This window comes from Bombina bombina, chromosome 3 (assembly GCF_027579735.1).
Source record: "Bombina bombina isolate aBomBom1 chromosome 3, aBomBom1.pri, whole genome shotgun sequence".
Lineage (NCBI taxonomy): Eukaryota > Metazoa > Chordata > Amphibia > Anura > Bombinatoridae > Bombina > Bombina bombina.
The window spans coordinates 203,265,698-203,285,338 of NC_069501.1; the positions used below are offsets into that span (position 1 = coordinate 203,265,698).

The window sequence follows — 19,641 nt, forward strand, 5'->3', positions numbered from 1 at the left end:
CCAGTTTGGCTTACCATTAAATTCAGCTTGTGGTTTATAGCCAATGCGGAATGCTCTAGGGCTTTAAAAACAGATGTATAGCAGTCACTCAGTTTTGTGTACTTGCCGACTAGTGCAATGGAGCAGGTCTGCAACAGTCTTTCATACCTAACAGAAAAAAAAAGTTGAATGGCTATTTTATTTGATATAAAGCAAGAGAATCTTATTTTGCACAAAATTAAATATGTGCAACATGCCATTACTTAGTATTACTGTAAAAAAAAAAAAAAAAAAAAAAAGCACACAAGAGAGAAAAAAGCCGTTTTTGATATTAAAACTGAGCAATAAACATGGTCTTCCATTTCCCACAAGAGTGATCAAATTGTGATTCTGAACATTTATAATTGTTTCTTATACTCCTGTGTTGCAAAATAGTATGATTAATGCTGCTATCACACATAAAGTGACATATTATTGTTATCAAATGCTCATCTGTGCCTTTACAGGTCCTGTATAGGTCACATCCTTAGAGTGAGTCATTCCACTTTATCAACACTGTCAACAATTGAAACAAATAAGTGCATTTACTTTGCGGTCTATGGGAACTGTGTGTTCCCAGTAAATATATATGAATATGCTTATATAAATTTATATTTGTGTTTATATGTGTATATTCACATATTAACACATAAATATATATGTATATAGTCATATAGATATATATTTATAATTTTCTGCCACGGCATGAGAACAAGGCTTTCCATTAGAGCCTATGAAAGCGCGCTTGCATTCGCATTGCACCTCACTCATAATACCAGCGCAGATTTGCGTGTGCTGGTATTAGCGAAAAATATATATTTTGCGCTCAACTTGTAATCTGGCCCTAAAGGGCCCCATAATTTGTTATTAATTGGAGATACATGGGATTCTTTAGAGGAAGCTATGAAGCTTATTTTTGATGATTAATTTTCTGCAGCTCCAAGTTCTGTTTGTTTGCTTAAACAGGGGGTTAGGCCTATTAATCTACCTTTTATAATTCAAGATGGTCTGTGCATTTCTGTCCTTGCCACTGAATACAATGCATAACTTTACCATTCCTAACCCTACTTATAAGTCTGCCCGATAAAAAGATGAAAACATCAGTGCAAAGCAAAACAAAATGATTACTAAAATACAGCAAAGTAGCATAAGTAATCAATAATTAAAACAAACTGCATTCAAGGTAAGTGTTTTTCGCATGAAGTATGTAAAACAAATGTGATAATAGCTTTAGACAAGATTACAGGTTGTGCATTAAACCGGGAGAATAAATATGTTCAAATCAGCCAATAGGATTTAAGCAGCTCTCATCCTATTGGCTGATTTGAATATTTTAGCCAATAGGAATGCAACGGTACCCCAATATAAAAGGGGTATATTGCATTCAAGCTTGAGTATGTGGCGGGAGATTGCATGAAGAGGATACACGTCGCTGAAGACCACCGTCGCTGAAGAGGAACAGCGCTCCAAATGATGAACAGCGCTCCGGATCCACGCATCGTCGAAGACTGCTCTGCACCTCCAGGAAAAAGATAGAAGATGGTACCACCCTGAAAGAAGATCTTCGCTGACTGGATGAAGACTTTGCTCCGCCTGGACTTCCGGACTTTCGGAATGGTAAGTACATTTTCTGGGGTTAGTGTTAGTTTTTTGGGTGTTTTTTTTTTTTGTAGATTCGGGCTTTTTTATTTTAATGGGAACAAAAGAGCTTAATGCCCTTTTAAGGGCAATGCCCATACAAATGCCCCTTTAGGGGCAATGGGTAGCTTAGGTTTTTTTTAGAGACAGTTGTTTATTTTGGGGGTTGGTTGGGTGGGGGTTACTTTTAGGTGGGGGTTTGACATTTTTGTAGGTAAAAGAGCTGTTTTACCTACAAAATATATATTTTGCACTCAACTTGTAATCTGGCCCTAAAGGGCCCCATAATTTGTTATTAATTGGAGATACATGGTATTCTTTAGAGGAAGCTATGAAGCTTATTTTTGATGATTAATTTTCTGCAGCTCCAAGTTCTGTTTGTTTGCTTAAACAGGGGGTTAGGCCTATTAATCTACCTTTTATAATTCAAGATGGTCTGTGCATTTCTGTCCTTGCCACTGAATACAATGCATAACTTTACCATTCCTAACCCTACTTATAAGTCTGCTCGATAAAAAGATGAAAACATCAGTGCAAAGCAAAACAAAATGATTACTAAAATACAGCAAAGTAGCATAAGTAATAAATAATTAAAACAAACTGCATTCAAGGTAAGTGTTTTTCGCATGAAGTATGTAAAACAAATGTGATAATAGCTTTAGAAAAGATTACAGGTTGTGCATTAAACCGGGAGAATAAATATGTTCAAATTAGCCAATAGGATTTAAGCAGCTCTCATCCTATTGGCTGATTTGAATATTTTAGCCAATAGGAATGCAACGGTACCCCAATATAAAAGGGGTATATTGCATTCAAGCTTGAGTATGTGGCGGGAGATTGCATGAAGAGGATACACGTCGCTGAAGACCACCGTCGCTGAAGAGGAACAGCGCTCCAAATGATGAACAGCGCTCCGGATCCACGCATCGTCGAAGACTGCTCTGCACCTCCAGGAAAAAGATAGAAGATGGTACCACCCTGAAAGAAGATCTTCGCTGACTGGATGAAGACTTTGCTCCGCCTGGACTTCCGGACTTTCGGAATGGTAAGTACATTTTCTGGGGTTAGTGTTAGTTTTTTTTTTTTTTTTTTTTTTTTGTAGATTCAGGCTTTTTTATTTTAATGGGCACAAAAGAGCTTAATGCCCTTTTAAGGGCAATGCCCATACAAATTCCCCTTTAGGGGCAATGGGTAGCTTAGGTTTTTTTAGAGACAGTTGTTTATTTTGGGGGTTGGTTGGGTGGGGGTTACTTTTAGGGGGGGATTTGACATTTTTGTAGGTAAAAGAGCTGTTTAACTTAGGGCAATGCCCTACAAAAGGCCCTTTTAAGGACTATTGGTAGTTTATTGTTAGGTTAGGGGGTGCTTTTATTTTGGGGTGTTTTTTTATAGGGCTATTAGATTAGGTTTAATTTTTATTATTTTGGATAATTTCGTTTATTATTTTTTGTAATCTTAGTGTTTTTTATTTTTTCGTAATTTTAGTGTGTTTTTTTTGTAGTGTTAGATTTTTTTTATTCTTTTCGTTGTGTTAAGTTTTTTTAATTTTGTAATTTAGTTTTTTTTTATTTTTAGTTGATTTTATTTTTTTTAAATAGTTATGTTAGGTTTATTTATAGTTTAATCTTAGGTTTATTTTATTTCACAGGTAAGTTTTTATTTATTTGAAGGTAAGTTTAATTTAAAGTTAGGGGGGTTGTTAGGTTTAGGGGTTAATAGTTTAATTTAGTGTGTTGCAATGTGGGGGGTCAGCAGTTTAGGGGTTAATAAGTGTATTATAGTAGTAGCGAACTGGGGGCCAGCTGTTTAGGGTCAAAAGGGTTTATTATAGTAGTAGCGATGTGGGGGGGTGGCGGTGTAGGGGTTAAAAGGGTTTATTATAGTAGTAGCGATGTGGGGGGCTGGTGGATTAGGGGTTAATCGGTTTTATTTAGTATTTGCGATGCTGGGAATGGCGGTTTAATAGTGTAGTTTATGGGTGTTAGTGTACTTTATAACATTTTTGCTATGAGTTTTGTGAAACATTTTTGTTTTGCAAAATCCATAACTACTGGTCTCAGATAGCGGAATGGATTGCGGCGGAATAATATATAACGCTAGTGTAATAGCCTGACCAAACAACTTGTTATATGGCGCAATGAAAATCCTGCACTGACAAGCCATTTTTTGAGTGCGGAATGGAGAGTTGTGTAAAGGCTAAAACGCTAACAGTTTAGCAGTACCGCCACAACTTGTAATACGGGTGACCTGCATATTCCACGCTCAATGGCCAATTTTTCAGCGGTATAGCTATACCGCAAAACTTGTAATCTTTATTTTTGTTTGGTGAATGTCTAATAGTTACTTTACTGTACATTCTGGGGTGAAAAACATTAAATTTAGTTAAATCTTACAGAATTCTACAGCTTTCAAATTCAAATGATGCACATTTGAGGGCAATATTTTAAAGGTGTTATATGGTATTGTGCTTGAGAACAAGGAGTATTTCAATTAGTTTTTTCATTTATTGGAAACAAGTAATGTACAAGTAGTTTACAAAAGGTATTTCATGTGTAAGCTGACTTGTATTTTTTACTTCTGCCTGATATTGTACGTTGTTTGACAAAAAAAAAAAAAAAGAATAAAAATAAATGATAGTGCTACAGCCAACTTTTAGTCAAAAGTACCCACTTGTATTATTATTTTAAGCTGGAGAAGTGAAGAGGGTAAAGAAATTATATTCAGTCCTTTAAATGTAGTCTGAATAAATAAATTATATTCACCTGTCAAGGTTACTCGGGGGTATGGAAACAACAAGAAAATGAAACCAATTGCAACAGCTATGTAAAATAACTAATATCAAGCTTGTAATATATGGAAAAATGTTGTTCCGATCAGGAATTTATGCTACAGAGGGCAATTTTATTAATCAAATGGTCTAATATACATCATTGTGAGGATAAGTTAAAATGCCGTCCGTTCTTCCTTTGCTTTAAACTTTATTTACATCCAAATGCTTTTGGCAGCCTGGAAAATCAAACACTTCATCAATAGTGCAGGTTCATTGCCATGAATGCAAATTAGGTTCCTATTTAAAAACTTTCTATGCATTTTATTCCTGTGACATTTAGGCTTAAATCACTATATTCAGGATCACCACAGAAAAGTGGATGACATTATGTAGATAGATCTAAATGGATTAAAAAAAATAAAAATTATATATATATATATATATATATATATATATATATATATATATATATATACACAGTATATATACATGCATCTGCAGACCATTGTTTCAGTTGGCCTGAAAGTTGGATTGAACTTATGGGTATTATTGATTCTGGTGCTAGTGGTTGTTTTTTGGATTCTTCCCTTGTTCAGCAATTGTCTATATCACTGGTAGAAATAGAGAATCCAACTATGATACACGTGGTGGATGGTAATCCCATTAGTTCTGACCCTATAACTGTATGTATGAGAACTGTACCCTTAAGGTGGGTACTGGAAATTTTCATGCTGAAATAGTCAAATTTAATGTAGTTAAAACTCAAATTTATCCCATAATTTTAGGGTTACCATGGCTTAGAACACATAATTCTAGTATTGGGAGTCTGGGCAAGTCACCTTTTCCTCTTTCATTTTCACGAACAGGAGTATTTGCCTAAACATTTTTTAATGAATTTGTACTAGTAATTCTGAGGTTAAGCGTGCTCTTCCCTCTAAATACTGTGAGTTTAGGGATGTTTTTTTTAAAAAAAATTCAGAAAAATCAACACCTCATAGACGTTATGATTGTCCCATTGAGCTTTTGTCAGTTGCTAGTGTTTCTTTCGACAGGATTTTTCCTCTATTAGGACCGGAACTTAAACATCTTAAGGATTATATTGAGGAGAATCTTGCCAAGGCATTTATAAGACTTTCTACCTCTCCTGCTGGGGCTATTATTTTCTTTGATGAAAAAAAAAAGACAGGGGGTTAAGGCCCAGTGTGGACTATAGAGCTCTGAATGATATTACAGTTAAGAATTATCTACTTCCTTTAATTAATTGATAGGGTGAGGTCAGATTAAAAAAAATCTAAAATTGACCTTAGAGGTGCTTATAACCTGGTTCGAATTCGTAAGGGCGATGAGTGGAAGATCAGATATGGGCACGTTAAATATTTGGAAATGTTTTCAGTATTTGTAATACTCCTGCAACATTTCAACATATTTTGAATGACATTTTCAGAGATATTCTTGACAATTTCTTGGTTATATATCTCGATGATATTTTGATATTTTCTCAGTCCATTGAAGAACATAAGGTTCATGTAAAAGAGGTTCTGTCTCATTTGCGTAAAAAACATAATTTATGCTTACCTGATAAATTCCTTTCTTCTGTTGTGCGATCAGTCCACGGGTCATCATTACTTCTGGGATATAACTCCTCCCCAACAGGAAATGCAAGAGGATTCACCCAGCAGAGCTGATATAGCTCCTCCCCTCTACGTCAGTCCCAGTCATTCGACCAAGAATCAACGAGAAAGGAGTAACCAAGGGTGAAGTGGTGACTGGAGTATAATTTAAAAAATATTTACCTGCCTTAAAAAACAGGGCGGGCCGTGGACTGATCGCACAACAGAAGAAAGGAATTTATCAGGTAAGCATAAATTATGTTTTCTTCTGTTATGTGCGATCAGTCCACGGGTCATCATTACTTCTGGGATACCAATACCAAAGCAAAAGTACACGGATGACGGGAGGGATAGGCAGGCTCATTATATAGAAGGAACCACTGCCTGAAGAACCTTTCTCCCAAAAATAGCCTCCGAAGAAGCAAAAGTGTCAAATTTGTAAAATTTGGAAAAAGTATGAAGCGAAGACCAAGTTGCAGCCTTGCAAATCTGTTCAACAGAGGCCTCATTCTTAAAGGCCCAAGTGGAAGCCACAGCTCTAGTGGAGTGAGCTGTAATTCTTTCAGGAGGCTGCTGTCCAGCAGTCTCATAGGCTAAACGTATTATGCTACGAAGCCAGAAAGAGAGAGAGGTAGCAGAAGCTTTTTGACCTCTCCTCTGTCCAGAATAAACGACAAACAAGGAAGAAGTTTGGCGAAAATTTTTAGTTGCCTGCAAGTAGAACTTGAGGGCACGAACTACATCCAGATTGTGTAGAAGACGTTCCCTCTTTGAAGAAGGATTTGGACACAAGGATGGAACAACAATCTCTTGATTGATATTCCTGTTAGTAACTACCTTAGGTAAGAACCCAGGTTTAGTACGCAGAACTACCTTGTCTGAGTGAAAGATCAGATAAGGAGAATCACAATGTAGGGCTGATAACTCAGAGACTCTTCGAGCCGAGGAAATAGCCATTAAAAATAGAACTTTCCACGATAACAATTTTATATCAATGGAATGAAGGGGTTCAAATGGAACACCTTGTAAAACGTTAAGAACTAAGTTTAAACTCCATGGCGGAGCAACGGCTTTAAACACAGGCTTGATCCTAGCTAAAGCTTGACAAAAAGCCTGGACGTCTGGATTTTCTGACAGACGCCTGTGCAACAAGATGGACAGAGCTGAAATCTGTCCCTTTAATGAACTAGCCGATAAACCCTTTTCTAGACCTTCTTGTAGAAAGGACAATATCCTAGGGATCCTAACCTTACTCCAGGAGTAACGTTTGGATTCGCACCAGTATAGGTATTTGCGCCATATTTTATGGTAAATCTTTCTGGTAACAGGCTTCCTAGCCTGGATCAGGGTATCAATAACCGACTCAGAAAAACCACGCTTTGATAAAATCAAGCGTTCAATTTCCAAGCAGTCAGTTTCAGAGAAGTTAGATTTTGATGTTTGAATGGACCCTGTATCAGAAGGTCCTGTCTCAGAGGTAGAGACCAAGGCGGACAGGATGACATGTCCACTAGATCTGCATACCAAGTCCTGCGTGGCCATGCAGGCGCTATTAGAATCACAGATGCTCTCTCTTGTTTGATTTTCGCAATCAATCGAGGAAGCAGCGGGAAGGGTGGAAACACATAAGCCATCCCGAAGTTCCAAGGTGCTGTCAAAGCATCTATCAGAACCGCTTCCGGATCCCTGGATCTGGACCCGTAGTGAGGAAGTTTGGCGTTCTGGCGAGACGCCATGAGATCTATCTCTGGTTTGCCCCAACGTCGAAGTATTTGGGCAAAAATCTCCGGATGAAGTTCCCACTCTCCCGGATGAAAAGTCTGGCGACTCAAGAAATCCGCCTCCCAGTTCTCCACTCCCGGGATGTGGATTGCTGACAGGTGGCAAGAGTGAGACTCTGCCCAGCGAATTATCTTTGATACTTCCATCATTGCTAGGGAGCTTCTTGTCCCTCCCTGATGGTTGATGTAAGCTACAGTCGTGATATTGTCCGACTGAAACCTGATGAACCCCTGAGTTGTTAATTGGGGCCAAGCTAGAAGGGCATTGAGAACTGCCCTCAATTCCAGAATGTTTATTGGAAGGAGACTCTCCTCCTGATTCCATAATCCCTGAGTCTTCAGAGAATTCCAGACAGCGCCCCAACCTAATAGGCTGGCGTCTGTTGTTACGATTGTCCAGTCTGGCCTGCTGAATGGCATCCCCCTGGACAGGTGTGGCCGATAAAGCCACCATAGAAGAGAATTTCTGGTCTCTTGATTCAGATTCAGGGTAGGGGACAAATCTGAGTAATCCCCATTCCACTGACTTAGCATGCACAATTGCAGCGGTCTGAGGTGTAGGCGTGCAAAAGGTACTATGTCCATTGCCGCTACCATTAAGCCGATCACCTCCATGCATTGAGCCACTGACGGGTGTTGAATGGAATGAAGGACACGGCATGCATCCTGAAGCCTTGTTAACCTGTCTTCTGTCAGGTAAATCTTCATTTCTACAGAATCTATAAGAGTCCCCAAGAATGGAACTCTTGTGAGAGGAAAAAGAGAACTTTTCTTTTCGTTCACTTTCCATCCATGCGACCTTAGAAATGCCAGAACTAACTCTGTATGAGACTTGGCAGTTTGAAAGCTTGAAGCTTGTATTAGAATGTCGTCTAGGTACGGAGCTACCGAAATCCCTCGCGGTCTTAGTACCGCCAGAAGGGCGCCCAGAACCTTTGTGAAGATTCTTGGGGCCGTAGCCAATCCGAATGGAAGAGCTACAAACTGGTAGTGCCTGTCTAGGAAGGCAAACCGTAGATACCGTTGATGATCTTTGTGAATCGGTATGTGAAGGTAAGCATCTTTTAAATCCACTGTGGTCATGTACTGACCTTTTTGGATCATAGGTAAGATTGTCCGAATAGTTTCCATTTTGAACGATGGAACTCTTAGGAATTTGTTTAGAATCTTTAAATCTAAGATTGGCCTGAAAGTTCCCTCTTTTTTGGGAACCACAAACAGGTTTGAGTAGAACCCTTGTCCTTGTTCCGACCGCGGAACTGGATGGATCACTCCCATTAATAACAGATCTTGTACACAGCGTAGAAACGCTTCTTTCTTTATCTGGTTTGTTGACAACCTTGACAGATGAAATCTCCCTTTTGGGGGAGATAATTTGAAGTCTAGAAGGTATCCCTGAGATATGATCTCCAGCGCCCAGGGATCCTGAACATCTCTTGCCCAGGCCTGAGCGAAGAGAGAAAGTCTGCCCCCCACTAGATCCGGTCTCGGATCGGGGGCTCTCGGTTCATGCTGTCTTTGGGGCAGCAGCAGGTTTCCTGGTCTGTTTGCCCTTATTCCAGGACTGGTTAGGTTTCCAGCCTTGTCTGTAACGAGCAACAGCTCCTTCCTGTTTTGGTGCAGTGGAGGTTGACGCTGCTCCAGGTTTGAAATTCCGAAAGGAACGAAAATTAGACTGTCTAGCCTTAGCTTTGGCTTTGTCTTGAGGTAGGGCGTGGCCCTTACCTCCTGTAATGTCAGCGATAATTTCTTTCAACCCGGGCCCAAATAAAGACTGCCCCTTGAAAGGTATATTAAGTAATTTAGACTTAGAAGTAACATCAGCTGACCAGGATTTTAGCCACAGTGCTCTACGTGCCTGTATGGCGAATCCAGAGTTCTTAGCCGTAAGTTTAGTTAAATGTACTACGGCCTCCGAAATGAATGAATTGGCTAGTTTAAGGACTCTAAGCCTGTCCATAATGTCGTCTAGCGTAGACGAACTAAGGTTCTCTTCCAGAGACTCAATCCAAAATGCTGCCGCAGCCGTAATCGGCGCGATACATGCAAGGGGTTGCAATATAAAACCTTGTTGAACAAACATTTTCTTAAGGTAACCCTCTAATTTTTTATCCATTGGATCTGAAAAAGCACAGCTATCCTCCACCGGGATAGTGGTACGCTTAGCTAAAGTAGAAACTGCTCCCTCCACCTTAGGGACCGTTTGCCATAAGTCCCGAGTAGTGGCGTCTATTGGAAACATCTTTCTAAATATTGGAGGGGGTGAGAACGGCACACCGGGTCTATCCCACTCCTTAGTAACAATTTCAGTTAATCTCTTAGGTATAGGAAAAACGTCAGTACTCGCCGGTACCGCAAAGTATTTATCCAACCTACACATTTTCTCTGGTATTGCAACGGTGTTACAATCATTGAGAGCTGCTAAGACCTCCCCTAGTAATGCACGGAGGTTCTCCAATTTAAATTTAAAATTTGAAATATCTGAATCCAATCTGTTTGGATCAGAACCGTCACCCACAGAATGAAGCTCTCCGTCCTCATGCTCTGCAAGCTGTGACGCAGTATCAGACATGGCCCTAGTATTGTCAGCGCACTCTGTTCTCACCCCAGAGTGATCACGCTTGCCTCTTAGTTCTGGTAATTTAGACAAAACTTCAGTCATAACAGTAGCCATATCATGTAATGTTATCTGTAATGGCCGCCCAGATGTATTAGGCGCCATAATATCACTCACCTCCCGGGCGGGAGATGCAGGTACTGCCGCGTGAGGCGAGTTAGTCGGCATAACTCTTCCCTCGCAGTTTGGTGAAATTTGTTCACATTGTACAAATTGACTTTTATTTAAAGTAGCATCAATACAGTTAGTACATAAATTTCTATTGGGCTCCACCTTGGCATTGGAACAAATGACACAGATATTCTCTGAGTCAGACATGTTTAACACACTAGCAATAACTTGCAACCTGGTTATAATCTTTTTTAGCAAAAACGTACTGTGCCTCAAAGAGGTACTTTAACGATTAAATGACAGTTGAGATAATGAACTGAAACAGTTATAGCATCAAGTTTAAAATAACACAACTTTTAGCAAAGGTTTGTTCCCATTAGTAAATAACTAAATTTGACATAAAAAATTATAGAGTAACGTTTTTATTCACAGTCAATAACAATTCTCACAGCTCTGCTGAGAGAATGTACCTCCCTTCAAAGAAGTTTGAAGACCCCTGAGATCTGTCAGTGAACCGGATCATGCAGGAAATTAATAGTAGCTGACTGGAATTTTTTGATGCGTAGCAAAAGAGCGCCAAAACGGCCCCTCCCTCTCACACACAGCAGTGAGGAGAAACGAAACTGTCACAATTTAAAGCAGACAACTGCCAAGTGGAAAATAATGCCCAAACATTTATTTACTCAGTACCTCAGCAATGTAAACGATTCTACATTCCAGCAAAAACGTTTAACATGACAATATTTATTAAAAGGATTAGTGACCTTTAACAGAGTAGTTCCGGTGAAAAACCATTCCCAGAATACTGAAGTGTATACATACATGTCATTATAACGGTATAGCAGGATTTTTTCATCAATTCCATTCAGAAAATAAAAACTGCTACATACCTCAATGCAGATTCATCTGCCCGCTGTCCCCTGATCTGAAGCCTTTACCTCCCTCAGATGGCCGAGAACAGCAATATGATCTTAACTACTCCGGTTAAAATCATAGTAATAAACTCTGGTAGATTCTTCTTCAAACTCTGCCAGAGAAGTAATAACACGCTCCGGTGCTATTGTAAAATAACAAACTTTTGATTGAAGTCATAAAAACTAAGTATAATCACCATAGTCCTCTCACACATCCTATCTAGTCGTTGGGTGCAAGAGAATGACTGGGACTGACGTAGAGGGGAGGAGCTATATCAGCTCTGCTGGGTGAATCCTCTTGCATTTCCTGTTGGGGAGGAGTTATATCCCAGAAGTAATGATGACCCGTGGACTGATCGCACATAACAGAAGAAATCTGCTTTATGCCAAACTTGAGAAATGTCTTTTGATGTTACTTCTGTGGATTTTCTTGGTTTTATATTATGTCCAGAGCATATTGAGATGAATCATAAAAAGGTTCAAGTTATTACTGATTGCACCGATTTCACATTAGTGGGACCTTGCCAAAGATTTATTGGGTCTGCTCATTTTTATAGTATATTTGGCAGGGGATTTTCAGCCATTTGTGTCCCTATAACTAAACTGACTAGTTCTAAGTCAAAATTTAATTGGTCTGTTGAGGCCCAGAAAGCTTTCGATAAGTTAAAAAAAAAAATTCAGCTCCTATTTTAGTCCAGCCAGATTTGTCTAAACCATTGTTTTTGGAGGTAGATGGTTCTGAAGTCGCTGGAGCAGTGTTGTTTTAGAGGACAGATGAGAAAGAGGTGCATCATCCAGTGGCCTTTTTATCTAGGAAACTGTCTCCTGCTGAACAAGACTATGATGTAGGAGACAGGGAGCTGTTGGCAATTAAAGATGCTAGAGGGGAATGGAGGCATTTGCTGGAGGTGGCATTACATCCAGTGACCGTTTACACTGACCATAGAAATCTTGAATATTTCAGATCTGCAAAACATTTTAAGCCCAGGCAAGCTTATTGGGCTTTGTTTGTTTTTAATTTTGACACAAGCTTTATTGAGAAAATTCAGAAATGCAAAGGCAAAGTGAAAACTGAACTGTATCTTTGAAAATGCAAGACATTGAAAAAGTTATTGTGGTAAGCATCCTTTTGCCTAGAGCTGGAACACAAATCTAGCCTGAAAAAGACTGGAAAATGTCCATGGTGTCTAGCTTCAAAAGGTTGGTTTCAGGAGTCTTGTGCTTGTACATTTTGTATATTATGTACTATTTGTATAATATGTTTATCAATAATAAGAAAGTCTTAGTCAATAGTCCCAGTCCCAGTTTTCAATCTCAGGAAGCCTACTTATGTTATGATATGGACCTTGTAAGAAGGTAGAAGGGAAGGGAGCAGAGGCGTAGGAAAAAGGAAGACAGGAGAAACACAAAACACCCTACAAACGCGACTAAGGGTTATAAACCTGTATGAAAGGTCTTATTAATTAGTTAATAAGTATCAGAGGGATAATCCCATAGACTGTGCCCTGGACTCATTAGAAATCTTTACCCATAGATTTCTATTTTATCAGTTTTCAGGTAATGGTAGCTTTCCAGCAGTAGCAGATCCGTGACATGAGTTTTCCAATCTTCGAGACTCAGGATGTTGTGTGTTTTTCAGTATTTGGGGTTAAGCCCTTTAGCATCAATAAAAAAAGATGTTTAGCTTTCCCAGATATTTTCGGTAAGTCGTTATATATTAAGTAATTAGGTTTAGGCTTTTTTTAGCATTCTACTTATTTACATGGAAATCTCCTCCCAATAGGAGTGTAATTTTGGGAAATCCCACCAAATTTGTAATAGAGATCCCTCTTCTCCACAGCCCCTCCAGCTTGCACATGGATAAATTATCTTTAGTCTGTGGGGGGGTCAAGTACATTCTGCTTAAGAATTTATAATGTATTTCCTGAATTCTAGCTGATACAGACAATTTATTTGTGTTTTCAAAGATATTTAGCCAGTCCTTGGCCTCAAGAACTTGGTCTAAGGGGCCGAATTATCATTGTCTGGCAGAGATGATACGCTGTAGTTTATCATGTCTGCCAGACATCGCTGAATGCCGACAGAATATGCTTTTAGTGAACTGCTTGTGCAATGCCCCCCCTGCAGATTGGCCGCTAACAGGGGGTGTCAATTATCCCACTCGTATAGGATCGGGCGGATTGATGTTCGCAGCCTCAAAGGCAGCAGACCAGTTAAGGAGCAGCGGTCTTAAGACCCCTGCTTAATAACTGCTGTTTCCAGCAAGCCTGAAGTCTCATGCAGAAACAGGGGCATCAGGGGCCATATGGCCCTTGATAAATTGGCCCCTAAGTCTCTGTGCCAGTTGTGTACATACGATGTGAGCACTGATCCCCCATCTTCCAACAGGAGTTTTCAGAGTTTCGATATTAAATGACTTGGCAGTTGGTACATCGAACAGAGTTTTTTAAATTAAGTCAGTTGTCTGGTTAGGGAGGCTACAGTAGTGGGTGGTTTGTGCTAGACAGAACCAAGATGCAAACACATGACTATCCAAATCGTTTAGTTCCGCATGTATTTTAAACTTTCCTTGAAAGAAAATATTAGAGATGGATGTGTTTGCTAAGGGGTACAAGTGACCAAGTCTATGTGAGTGGTGCTCTAGCCCGATATCTGGGTTCTCCTGTATAGGTATTAAGGGCTAGTTAAGGGTGGATATATGACACCATAGGCAAGTTATTTTATCCCATTCAAGGAAAAAAATCTATCAGGGGATATTGTTTAATCAGCTAAGGGCGGCGAGCTGGTGACACCCAAGCCAGGGTACCAACATTCCCTCTCTGTAGTATCTCATTGTCTAACTGCACCCATGCTTTGTTAGGGGGGTTATGACACCATTCAATGATTCTCTGTAGATTAATGTTTTTCTGTATTTGTTCAGATAAAGGACACCCAAGCCTCCTCTGTCCTGGAGAAGATAAAGTGTTTGCCTCTTAACTCTGGGTTTCAGGGCGTTCCAGATATAGTCTTTCATTACTTTTCTTATCTGTTGCATGATTTGATGGTTGGGTGAGAGCAGGATGGTTTGCAGTATGTATAGGATTCTGGGCACATTTTGATTACGTTTATACGTCCAAGCCAGGAGATACATTTGTTCTTCCAGTTAGATAAATCCCTGTTGGCTCTAATTTGTTTGTAATTGTGGTCCAGAAATTCTTTAATCCTAGATTTGAGAGTAATCCCCAAGTACTTCAAACCATGTGATGCTATTTTGAGGGGGCAGTCCTGCCGAATGTTGTCAAAGACTTCAGGAGATTCAGTAATATTTAGACATGGAGGCCCATTTATCAAGCTCCGTATGGAGCTTGTGGGCCCGTGTTTCTGGCAAGTCTTCAGACTCACCAGAAATAGCAATTATGAAGCAGTGGTATAAAGACCGCTGCTCCATAACCCTGTCCATCTGCTCTGTGCAGGCGGACAGGAATCACCACAATTCAACCCGATCGAGTATGGTCGGGTTGATTGACACCTCCATGCTGGCAGCCCATTGGCCGCGAGTCTGCAGGGGGCGCGTTGCACCAACAGCTCTTGTGAGCTGCTGGTGCAATGCTGAATACGGAGAGCGTATTGATCTCCACATTCAGCAAGGTCTTGTGGACCTGATTCACACTGTCGGATCAGGTCGCAAGACCTTTGATACATAGGCCCCTTAGAGAGATTGAGATGGAAGACTGAGCCAAATTCTGCAAGTGACGTCCGCAATGAAGAGGTTGTATCTGTTAATGTAAGCAGAATGTAACCCGAGTACATTGCAAGCTTGTGTTCCTTTCCACCTACTATAACACCTTTTATTCCTGGATTAGCACAAATCTTGCTGGCTAAAACTTCTATGGAGAGGGCAAAGAAATAGTTGATTGGGTTTTTTTTTTATATTTTATAAGATAAACAAGATTATCACAGATTTAATACTGGATATCGCCAGCAGTTGGTTTTAAAAAAAACGTAAGCTTCCATAAAACTCAATTGTTATGGAAGTAGACAAAAAGTGCACTTTATTAGTTAATTAGTTTAGAACTGAGAGCAGATTGCAAACTAGATTGACACAGTCCAGATGCTGATGAGTTGTTTGCAAGACTTTGGTAACACAGATTCAGTAAATTTGTTTGCAAATGAACGGAGAAATCTGCCAGATTTTTAACTGACCTGCTTCCAAGCATAGCAAAGAACTGAACAAGCAGTTGTTGAGGAGACTTTGCTGAAATATCTTCCACACCCAGAAGCAGAACTTTTTTTCATTTTCTGCAATGAGATTTTTTTGTAGTAAAAAATTTTCTGCAGGTCATTTTTCAATAAAATTCTGTTTTAAATTGTGTGTGTGTGTGTGTGTGTGTGTATGTATGTATGTATATATATATATATATATATATATATATACACCCCCCCCCTGCATATCAATATCACCATGGTCTCTTCATACATACCCCCCCTGCATATCATGTCACCATGGTCTCTTCATGTATAACCCCCCCCCACCGCATATTAATATCACCCTGGTCTCTTCATACATACCCCCCCCTGCATATCATATCACCATGGTCTCTTCATGCATACCCCCCCCTGCATATCATATTTATTATGATTACTGTGTGACCATATCAGAGCCTTCAGATGAATGTGAAAGTGTACAAATGCAATAAATAAAACCATTGTTGTCACATTTTATAAACACTTAAATGCCCCCCTCCCAAAAACAAACAAAATAAAAAACATTGAGACCATTGATCCAGTTGTTGTTTACACTTTCTGGAGGGAAAACCCCAGGTAAATGATCCTAAATATTTAAAGGGACCCAAGAAAGCACCTGTTATATGTATTTACGGTCAATGAATGTGCAAACACCAGTTTCCTGACAAACGCCCCTGCTCGATGCTGGCTGTCTCTTGGTTTAACAATCCTGACAACCTCAACTCCTCCAGCTAACACAACATGCATTAGGAGCTGCTGAAGTCCTCATCACCTGAACGCCCTCTGCTGTTCAGCATATTATTCCCTTCTGCACCTCACAACATATCAAGGAATCTAGAGCTCCACAGACACCAGCCAGACACACTTATAAACAAATCCATAGACTCGCTGAGCCCACTAATTAAACTAGACTAAAGCAGTAATAGAGTCAGGGAACAGTCTACGTTATCTAAAGCTGCAAATGTAACAAGTCATAGCTGCTCAGATATGCCAAGGGCCAACGGAGCAGTTTAGGGAGCTTAGCAAACAGTGTCTCGTACCTTAGCACCTTGCCCATAGCCTGCAGTACCATCTTGCAACTGAAGCCATTTTTAGGGCTGCCGGTTAGGGGGGGATCTGTCGGGGGAAATGGATTCAGGGGGCCCCAGCATCCTCAGACCAGAGGGATCCCCCTCCGGACTTATGAGCACAGCCGAAAAACAGGACAGGCTCCTAAAATTCCCAACAAATAAAGCAGTTGAGGGAACTGAGCACTCAGTGTCCCTCCTACAGTGCCAGGGGGAGAGGAGGAGAGCAGGGAGTGTTAGAGGATTCGGAATAACATTTATTTAAAGCATACTCTGTACTGAGTGGACAGTCTGGGGCAGGCAGGCACGCACATAGTAAATATAATATTATATGTTAAGAGGCTCAGGCTGGGGATGAAAGGGAGGCACTTCTCAGTGTCACATCTCACATGTACTGCGTGCTTTCAAAACAGACTTCGGAACAACAATATTACAAAATGACATTCTTGAAAATCAGAATTTGTTATTGCCGTTCCGAAGTCTGTTTTGAAAGCACGCAGTACATGTGAGATGCAACCCTTTCATCCCCAGCCTGAGCCTCTTAACATATAATATTATATTTACTACGTGCGTGCCTGCCTGCCCCAGACTGTCCACTCAGTACAGAGTATGCTTTAAATAAATGTTATTCCGAATCCTCTAACACTCCCTGCTCTCCTCCTCTCCCCCCGGCACTGTAGGAGGGACACTGAGTGCTCAGTTCCCTCATCTGCTTTATTTGTTGGGAAGTTTAGGAGCCTGTCCTGTCTTTTGGCTGTGCTCACAAGTCCGGAGGGGTATCCCTCTGGTCTGAGGATGCTGGGGCCCCCTGAATCCATTTCCCCCGACAGATCCCTCCTAACCGGCAGCCCTAAAAATGGCTTCAGTTGCAAGATGGTACTGCAGGCTGTGAGCCTCTTAACATATAATTAACTATGTGCCTGCCTGCCCCAGTGCCCACTCAGTAAAAACACGATTTAATCAACAGCACTAATCAAATAATAATACAGAATTAGTGCACCCACTGCTCAAGTCAACACCAAGCACCTACATGATAATAGGGAACAGAGTTTCAAACAGCTGCAGTAATAGAAAAGCTAGTACACTTACCTCGCAGTCGCAGACAGTCACAGAGTTCTGGCGGGTAAAAGTAACATTAATATTGCATCTAAAATGTATCAGTTTCAGGAGCAGAGCAGCCATTAGCCAATAATTGCAAAGTACTGCAGTAAAAATGTGCCAGTTGTCAATTTGAAAGCACTGCACTGGCCAAAAAAAAATCCTTTTAAAAAAAATTCTATGCTTAACGGACCTGGCCATTCTTTTTCTGCAGGCAGGCTCCAGTTTCTGCGATAAGATCGCAGATCGCACTATGTTCTGCTTTGGGGCTTCCACATAGTTTTTAGTTGCCCGATGAGATGAAGTTCCTCCTCTTATGTGTGATTATGTGAATCACTACTAAGGTGCTGATCCAAAAATGGGCCAGCTCCTTGGCTTTACATCCCTGCTTTTCAAATAAAGATACTGAGAACGAAGTAAAATTGATAATAGGAGTAAATTAGAAAGTTGCCTAATATTGAATTGAAAAAATGTGAGTTTCATATCCCTTTAAAGGAAGCAGATGAGGACAAAAGAGGATAATGTATGTTCTGCTAAAATGAGAGCGATGCAGATGTAAAATCAAACAAAGCACTTGTCCTGGTAAAGAGAGAATGTTCTCTAAAACTTAGCATTTTCAGATTCTGGTAGAGAAACTTTACAGCAAACTAAGAAATTTTTTAAATAAAAAAAAAAAAATGTATTCTCTGCAACACACCTATCCATAGTTGTGTATCTAGAATCTGTCAGTGAATCTTGATTGATAACAATGTCTACCGTGACATAAAAGCCACTGTTCACTTCTAATTAAAGCCTAGATGTACATCTTCTGCCACAGACGGAATCTGCTATGAACAACATATAAAGAAAGAACTGAAGCATATATTGAAGGTATTAGTTAAAAAATAATGGGGTTGCTCAGGCGCCTGGCACCACAATTCATCATAATTTTAACAGCAAAGTATACCCAAGATAAAACATACTCTGTCTCCCAGTACGGTACCTGTCAGCCATTCTTTTCCATTTCAAAAGCTGCTCACTTGGTTGATCATCGATTGGAAGGTTTAGCCTATGCTTAAAATACTGGATTATTCCTTGTTCTTCTAAAAGAATAGGGACTCGGTATGTTGACGATACATCGTGAATGAAAAGCACCTGTATATGAATAGAGACATTCATGAATATTTTTTACATAAAAAAAACTGCATAGTATAAATAAAAATAAGAATGCACTTCATTTAATTGAGAAAATAATGTAATAATAGTGAAAGGATTTCCTCTATGAGTGCAACAGGTTACAGTGTTTTTTCAGCATCAGTCTACAGCTTTCTCATCTAAGTGAACAATAGTGTTTGTTTGAATGAATGACAATCTCCACTGTGAAAATAATGTCATGAAATAATTCATATGAAATTATTATTTAAAGGGACAGTAAAGTCAAAGTTAACTTTTATGATTTATAAAGAGCATGTGATTTTAAACAATTTTCCAATTTACTTATATTATCTCATTTGCTTAATTTTCTTGTTATTCTTTGTTGAAAAGCATACCTAGGTGGGTTCAGGAACAGCCAGTGTTCATTGATGGCTGCAAATATAAGCTAATTGTCATTGGCTCACCTGATGTGTTCACCTAGCTCCTAGTTGTGCACTGATGCTCTTTCAACAAAGGATACCAGAGAATGAAGCACATTTGATAATATAAGTAAATTGGAAATTTGTTTAAAATTGTATCCTATATCTGAATCATAAAATAAAAATGTCATATTTCATGTCCTTTTAAACATGGTTCATTGACTTGGTGCAGCACTTCAT

At 39.7% G+C, this 19,641-nt stretch overlaps 1 protein-coding gene across 2 annotated transcripts in view; it reads right to left on the bottom strand.

Annotated features, from left to right (window-relative positions):
* CTPS2 (CTP synthase 2) overlaps positions 1–19,641 on the bottom strand; it is a 721,417-nt gene that overhangs the window by 540,355 nt on the left and 161,421 nt on the right. For both annotated transcript variants that reach the window (XM_053706085.1, XM_053706084.1), the window contains exons 8-9: positions 18,831–18,982; positions 15–147 (exon numbers count right to left, since the gene is read on the bottom strand). In XM_053706085.1, coding sequence (XP_053562060.1) covers positions 15–147; positions 18,831–18,982 — 285 coding nt within the window. The remainder of the gene's footprint in view (positions 1–14; positions 148–18,830; positions 18,983–19,641) is intronic.